This window comes from Vollenhovia emeryi, unplaced genomic scaffold, assembly GCF_000949405.1.
Source record: "Vollenhovia emeryi isolate VEMERY1.0 unplaced genomic scaffold, V.emery_V1.0 DF939216.1, whole genome shotgun sequence".
NCBI lineage: Eukaryota > Metazoa > Arthropoda > Insecta > Hymenoptera > Formicidae > Vollenhovia > Vollenhovia emeryi.
Genome location: NW_011967150.1, coordinates 639,361 through 647,802, shown reverse-complemented (window position 1 = coordinate 647,802; position 8,442 = coordinate 639,361). Strand labels below are relative to the sequence as shown.

The window sequence follows — 8,442 nt, the reverse complement described above, 5'->3', positions numbered from 1 at the left end:
ATATAAATATTCCGAAAACTAATATTTTCCCTAGATAATATGACGTCGCGTATGCGCAAGCTCACTCATGACTAGGACACGTATTACATTTACATTTTCCGATTGTCAACTGTCAAGGGAAAAAGTTAGTTTTCAGAATATTTTGTCAGTGTGCTAAAGTATTTTTAAGTCTTTTTTTCTTTCAAATATCTTTTTATTTAAAAATGCTACGCAAGTATACTCAGCGTATCATGTCTTGCTTCTGATTACAATCCAACATGACTACAGTAAGCTCTCAGAAATATTAAATGCTGATAAATGAAAAAATGGAAGTTATATCAAATCTACTTCGAGATTTAAACGTGTTCTATGTTGTAAATACGGTTTAACATGATTAATATTAATATTTGACAACGTATAGTAAATAGAAAATTGTCCCGATAGTTTTTTTATGCTAATAATGATTGACACACATCTAACCTTACCGAACCTTACCGAACCCTGCCTAATTTAATATATTTTCAAAATTGTCATTATTTCCGTTTCAAATTAACCTTTTACAGTTCAAGTGTGCTTCTCAAGTACGCCACTAAATAAATTGCTACTATTATAACTGATTATATTAATTAAGTATATACGGTATTATTTCGTTAATGAAACGTTTATTAATGATAAAAATAAATATTTAGAATGCTGCAACGCGTGTACATACATTTTCATTGCACAATCTTATCTTTTGATCTTGATTGATTTACAAATTCGCTTTCGTCTACATTAATTCAAAGTACTTACTGATTCCAGAACGGATATATTGCTTATAGGTACATTGTTTCTTATGAAATTTTATTTAAATATTAGTTTTAATTACTAAAATTTGTTGAACACGTTTTTTAATGGCCAAAAACGGTTTTTTGTAGAAAATCATTTTTTCCCGATATCTTTTAAAGTTGTTGACCAATCAAACTAATACTTTGGAACAATGTTTAGAACAACCTGGAACAACCTTAAAAAGTTTGAGTTTGAGTGGCAGAGTTAAATGGACCACCCTGTATATACATCTTGAAATTTAAATAACAGCCATTTTTACCGATAATTTCGTAGATTATGCAATTTAGCGTAGAAATTTATTGCAGTGTGCCCTTAGTTCGAGAAAAGCGGAATTGCGAAAACCACCACGGTCGAGGGAATCTTTTGAAAAAGTTCCGTTCATTACAGCGGCGCTTACACACCTCGGCTTCTATATTCTCATGTTCCTGGGATTTATCAATCAATTATTGTTTGTTTCGAAGATTGCCGAAGAAAAAAATAGAGAAGTACGGCGATAATCATTTATATCTTATTCAACATTGATGCAAATTATAGTATACTTGTAAATGAAAAATAAAGGAAACCAGATTAAAAATGCAAACGTTAAACTTTAGACACACGTACTTCGATGTCAATATTCAGTTTTGTTATGCACAACGATATTTTATTTTTCATGTAACATGTAAATTTTTTACATTAAACATATGTTTTTAGGGATATGCTCCACTGTATGATAATTTTGAAAAGTTTTATCTCAAGTACGTCTACAGGCGAGTCAGAGATTGTTGGAACAGGCCGATTTGTTCTGTTCCTGGTGCAACGGTCACATTAAAAAATCGGGTAACTCACGATTACGGATGGACGTTTCAGTAAGTTTGACTACGTACGAAAGTCGTGATTTGTCACATATCAATAGAATTGAAATCTCGAATTTTTTAATCCTGACAGATTTACTGGAACTGAAACGCAATGTATAAATTTGGGCTCTTACAATTATTTAGGGTTTGCCGAAGCAAGTGGTAAGTGCGCCGACGAGAGCATCAAAACGCTTAAGAAGTTTGGTTGTGCCAGTTGCAGCACGCGTCTTGAATTAGGTAAATAACTTAAGAAAGTATTATTAAATAAGCGTTTCGAGCAAATAAATATGCACTGAGAAAGAAAAGTTGTTAATATGACTAAATATGTTTAGTTGGCAGTACAGTTTTTTTTTACCTCAAATATACATGTCTTTAATGCCCGTCTCTACCGATAAAAAAGATTAACTTTAATCTCTGTGTATATATAAATTACTTCTTATCTTTTTCTAATTCATAAAACTAGAAAAAGATATGAACTAAGTTGAACCGAGATTAAAGTTGAACTGCATTGGTAGAAACGGACATAAATTAAACATATGTCATTTATCGAAACATATATTTTTTTTGAATAAACGAATAGTTTTGCGAACTAGCAAACATTTGCTCGACGGCCCATAACCGCCGTATTTAATTGTATAAAAAATAATTTTTTTTAGTTCACAAACACTTTTCTCAATGTAGAACATTTGAAAACATCAATCAAGAATCTTTTTTTTATTATACTAAGGTACCATGCCGATACACGATGAGCTAGAAAAGTTGACTGCAAAATTTTTGGGAGTGGAGGATGCCGTAGTATTCGGAATGGGATTCGCTACAAACTCTTTAAACATACCTTCCTTGGTCAGCAAAGGTTGTCTGGTTCTTAGCGATGAGAAGAATCATGCGTCGCTTATTCTTGGACTACGACTATCCGGCGCAGTAACACAGATCTTTAAGCATAATAGTACGCATATTACGCAATAGTCAAATAGTATAAACGTATAATTATCTTCTGTTGAAAGTACAAGACGGTTATGGTCCACAGACGTGAAACATTTGGAGGAATGTTTGAAGAAGGCTATTGTTTCCGGGCAACCGAAGACTGGCATTCCTTGGAAGAAAATAGTTATCGTTGTTGAGGGCGTTTACTCTATGGAAGGTTCAATCGTCCATTTACCTGAGATATTAGAGTTAAAAAAGAAATACAAAGTAAGTAACTATAATATCAACTTTTCATTACATTCTTTCCTCAAATTCTTGTTCCAAATAATGTAAATTCTTAATTGTTGGACAGGCTTATCTTTATGTAGATGAGGCACACAGCGCAGGAGCCATGGGAAAACATGGGAGAGGAGTTTGCGATTACTATGGCATTGACCCGCGCGAGATAGATATACTTATGGGAACATTTACGAAAAGCTTTGGCTCAGCTGGTGGATATATAGCCGGAAAGAAAGTAATATTTTAATGATCTTTCAACAATCTCGGTATATTTTAATATCTATCTATTAATCAGACGTTGGTTTCAGACATTGATAAATCACATAAGGATATATGGTCACGCGCATACGTACGCGGCATCGATGTCCCCGCCTGTTACGCAACAAATTATCACGTCAATGCGAATTATTGCAGGGGAAGATGGCACCGACGCCGGTGAGAAACGTATCAAACAATTAGCCAAGAATACGAGATATTTTAGACGCAGATTGAATCAGATCGGAGTTATAATTTATGGAAACGAGGACTCGCCCGTTGTGCCTATGCTAGTTTACTTATTTTCTAAGATCGGGTAAGTGAGCTAAGATATTATTTTTAAAAACCGATTAATTTTATTCTTTTCTTCTCTCTGTAATGTTCAATACAGCGCTGTGATCCGTACTCTGACAACCCGTAATATCGCAACTGTTGGCGTTGGATTCCCGGCAACGCCATTGATGGAGGGCAGAATTAGATTTTGTCTTTCTGCCGCACACACAAAAGAGCAATTAGATTATGTAAGTAACAGCCAGTAAACCGAAAAGCTTGCTATTTTAATCGCAACTTTATTTGTATCCCAGGTATTGTCGCATATTGAGGAAATTGCAGACATGTTAGGATTAAGATATTCGAAGAAACCTCGCACTCCTACGAAAATAGAATATTCCGACAGCGAAGCGGAATGACCTACCTCGTAAAGTAATGAATCGTTAGATAATTTGTTTCTGTAACAGGTGTCAATATAACTGAGAGCTTTAAATATCGCTATAGCTCCAAATATGGTTCAGCGCATCGTACAATACATCAAATGAGAAGGCTATATTTATCATAACTATATACTAAACACGTAAATTTCTCACAAAAACATACGAGTGAAACGATTTATATATGAAGTTAAGAAATAACTGGAGGACGTATAATCCATGCGGGATTAACTAGATAAATGTAGGGAAAGAAGAGGACGGAATTAAATTCTCATTGCTTTATAGGAATAAGTAAAACACAAAATCTCTTGCTATAGTTTTTTTCTCTAATGTCGATTTTATGCCAAAAGGAAGTGCTATTTACAAGCATTTTTACAGAAATGGTATGTTCCATTATATTTTACATACATTACTGCAGGCCTCAGAAATACGTTGCACCTTATTCGAGAGGATAATTACGAAATGGCATTAGTCATCTAGGTTTGTTGCTATTTGCCTTTCGTTCGAAATAAGAAATTACACTGCCTCCAGATATCTTCTTACTTTTTTATGATCCATACGTATTAAACGAATTTGATTGATAACATAAAATATCATGAATATAATTGTAAATATCGTTTTATAATTTTATTTACCCATTCTCGCAGTATTCACGCATAGTTGAAGAAATATTCAAAGATTATGTTAAAATATATAGTTTAAAAGTACATATTGCAAATACTAAAGTTGCTGAAGTTTTATGTCTCTGGAATTGTCACATCTCGCTGTAGAATCATTCAAGTTAACATTTGTTTATTTTATTTCTTACTATATTGGGGATAATTGATAAAGATTATATATTAAAAAATCCAAATGTAACAGATAGTTCGCTCTAATGCATTATGTACTTCTTGTTTTTATTCATGATTTCATATACATATATGTGTATATAAAATCATGAATATATATATATATATATAAATTGGCATATCATTGGAAAATGGAACACATGTTTTACCTCCAGCCATTAAACAGAAATATTTTTATACGAAAAGCTGTTCTCGTGCACATTCCTTAATGTAAGTGTTAAGATCGAATTTAAAGTCAGGTTGTAGCAATCGTGCAAGTTTCAAAAATTAACTTTTTGTAGATGAACGTAGACATACTAACAATTGATAAGTAATATTCTCCTCTCAATGGAATCGACGAAGAATTTAAATTAATATAACATTGTCATGTTGAATCGGGTGTAAATGACACAATAAACTCTGAGAATCGATCATTAAAAAAAAATGTAGACTTCAACTTGCGTTAACACATCAGTTTCTCAATCTTACTTCAATAAAAATCACACACAACACGCGCGCGCGCAATACATATCATGACTTCTATTTCTAAGTAAATGCCTAACGTTTATCTATGACCATAGACGTAATACATCTAGACCGAGCGTTTACCTTTATTTAAGCAGTGGGGGTAGAGCAGGGTAGAGGTTCACGTAGAAAAGAACAAACTCTGTTTTGTACTATTTCGTCCTCTCTCGTTCACATGCGAATTTCCTACGTGAACCTTCACCCCCATTGCTCAATGCTCGGTCTAGATATATTATGTCTACGTCTTTGACACAGCTTCTTGAATTTTTTATATTTAACATGTTTTTTCATATAAGATAAATTAAGTATTTGCTTTGATGTACTGACTTTAAAAAAACAAGAGGCAATATATAATATAATAATGACAAAGACAACGGAACAACTTTTAATTTATCACTCTTTTAAATGTTCAATAATCATTATTGGAATTCCATTTTTTCATTTCATTAAGCATACTGCCATCTTTACACAATATGATGATCTCGTAATATATTTATTTATCAAAATATATGTGACTGATAAATCAAATTGCTATGATATTAGAATATGCTAATATAGTATGAGAATTTACATTACAACTGCAAAAGTTTCAATTACTTTTTAATCGCTGTCACAATTGTGAAACAAAAAATGTATGAAATATACCATAAATACAAAAATAATCTTGATTGCCATGTAAAAATATTCGTATTTATTACGATACAGTGGAATATATGTATCACTTTATTGTTCCTTAAAGTTTATACATGTATACTTGAACGAATCATGTGGCCAAATTGCTTTAATGGATCGAAAACACCCGAGTTATCGAAAATACAAATAATTACACTTTAACAGACACTTTAACAGAAATAACTAAACTGTTTAACCGCGACTTACATTAGGCAAATATTCAAAAGGTGAGGCATCAAGGAAAATTTAAAGAAATAAAAATAATCGATTTTCGCCTGGTTTTTATATATATTGCCTAATTTAATATTACTATTCTACTTAAGTTCCGAATCAAACTGTTCAAATATATCTTCGAACCTGAATAATCTGAACAATTTAAGATATTCGAGCTTTTACAATTCGAATTACTTGAATTGCTCAATCGTCAGAAAATTCTGAGCGTTACCATACGAAATAGTACGAACAAATGAAAAAGCACACTTGTTTATTAATAGTCGCAAATTTTAGTAAGACTCAGTATTTCATATTTATATAGAGACACCCTACATACATATATTTTTATGATAACTAAAATTTTCGTACAACTGAAGCACTAACTGAACATACCAAATTGGATTGTTTAGATATATTTCGTTAATGTCACTTGTAATTATATTACACGCTAACATTGCACATTTGATCATTTCCTTATGCGATCAAACTTTGTGCTTTACCAACGAAAAGTGTACTATTACGTTATACGTTCGTAATCTTCAATCTGCCAGATGTATCCCTACGTCATCAGTTACGAATATTAAAGCGTGTTGGTACAGCAACATTCTGTATAATATTTAAGTGCTTGTGCATATATGTATATATCAAACGTATATGTGTATTTAAAAAGAAGAAAAGTTAAATAGATTTAATTCTACGACTGCTCATTAAACATAAGCAAATTCTTAGTTGATCTATTAACATATGGGAAGCAGATCCAAGTGGAAATTGTATCAAATAAGCGAAAACTGTACCTACAAGCTTGTTATGCTGAGCAACAGTTCCGACTTTTGGCGTCCCAATAGCGTATGTTCACGCTTGAATTACATATCAATGCCTAGACAGTGCAAGTACCACTAACAGTTGGGTCGCTAGTTCCTGAATCGCATGACAAAGGACATTATGGGATGTCTCAGTTCTATTTAATTCCTAAGAAGTTACAATTGATTCGCGACTCGCACGTTGCGTTGGGACTAGCCGGTGCACGTCTTTCTCTTTTCTCCGAATTCGAACGTCTGTCTCCGGTCCTCGAGATACGGATTTATTAGCTTGGCCACTGCTTACGTGGACCAATTTGATCACGACACGTTAAACTCCAACGATACGAGTTCAACGTGTTCGACCGTCGCTCGCAATAACAAGGGCATCCCGTCTTGATAAATAAAACGGTACACGCGGAACACCTGCAGCGAGGACGTAAATACATCCAACAAACACGTATAATAGAATTCCTAATTCCTACAATAGTGATGAGACGCTGTTGGATGCTATATTCACGCATTGTAATATTGATATAGCTCCTAGGGTACTCGAGACAACTAAACGAAGCCATAAGAGTACTAACTTACCGTTAAAAATGTTTGATACCAGGAGGTTGATTAGTACCTGAATGTCAACCTCCTGGAAGGAAGGAATCCCCATAACTCCTGACGCATGCGATCTAAATGGCTAAAATTATTTTTGTGAACACACTCATTAAGATCTATACACTGATGTATGTATCATCATAGGCGAATGTTATAACACATAGTTCAAATCGAGACAGTTCTTTGCAGATATAATATGACAGTACATCGAGATTGCAGGAATTAGTTTTACTGAATCAGTTTCGAGCAAAATCCACAGGCAACAGATCCTGTTGAGTTTCTGCTAATCTGCTCCCATTGTATTTTGTTGGAAAATTTGTACAATATTGTTCCAATTTCCCTTTGCATTAAATCTACAACCTTTTGGTTGATAAAATTTGCATTAAACACTTAAAATAAAATCTCTTCTCGATATACTTAACTGGCTAGTTTTCACTTATAATCCGTTACACAAGAGTATACGGACGATTATTTTTGTTTTTAGATTAAAATTTTGTAAACAATTATATTTTCATGTCACGCAATGTAAAGTCATGGGACATGATTAAAAATATTATTATCTCAAACATTATAAAGCGACAAACATGAGTTAAGGCATATCAATCAAAATTGGAGCAATGTGATACCCGTTTTGGAGTATGGATTTCTAGATAGGAAGAATTGGAGTAACGCTGCCAAGTAATAATAGATATTGCAATAATAGAATACAAAATTTCATATTTAAAGCGATATGTATTATTAATGTGAGCAATCGCTCACGTAATTGTTAAAGACTGTATATTATCGGACAATTGGATTCTAATAGCTTGGAATGTTACTGTAAACTTTAAAAAAAGATCCTGTTAATATTTGCTTGCAAGGAATAATGCATATATAATATCTTTAAGATAATAGAAAGATAGTAAAATTTATTTACTTTTAATATTCATATGTAATTCTAATTCTTTTATTCTAAAGATTAAGAAACTATTATAACTGAAATATCAAATTA

At 32.8% G+C, this 8,442-nt stretch overlaps 1 protein-coding gene across 1 annotated transcript in view; it reads left to right on the top strand.

The window, feature by feature from the left end:
* Positions 1-5,534, top strand: part of LOC105560962 (serine palmitoyltransferase 2) — a 27,044-nt gene extending 21,510 nt beyond the window's left edge. Inside the window, exons 3-11 of the mRNA XM_012010518.1 lie at positions 1,113-1,292; positions 1,501-1,655; positions 1,735-1,880; positions 2,371-2,589; positions 2,671-2,834; positions 2,920-3,081; positions 3,155-3,417; positions 3,493-3,622; positions 3,686-5,534. Of these exons, the coding sequence (XP_011865908.1) occupies positions 1,113-1,292; positions 1,501-1,655; positions 1,735-1,880; positions 2,371-2,589; positions 2,671-2,834; positions 2,920-3,081; positions 3,155-3,417; positions 3,493-3,622; positions 3,686-3,790 (1,524 nt within the window). The 3' untranslated portion in view covers positions 3,791-5,534. The remainder of the gene's footprint in view (positions 1-1,112; positions 1,293-1,500; positions 1,656-1,734; positions 1,881-2,370; positions 2,590-2,670; positions 2,835-2,919; positions 3,082-3,154; positions 3,418-3,492; positions 3,623-3,685) is intronic.
* The last annotated feature ends 2,908 nt before the right edge of the window (positions 5,535-8,442 follow it).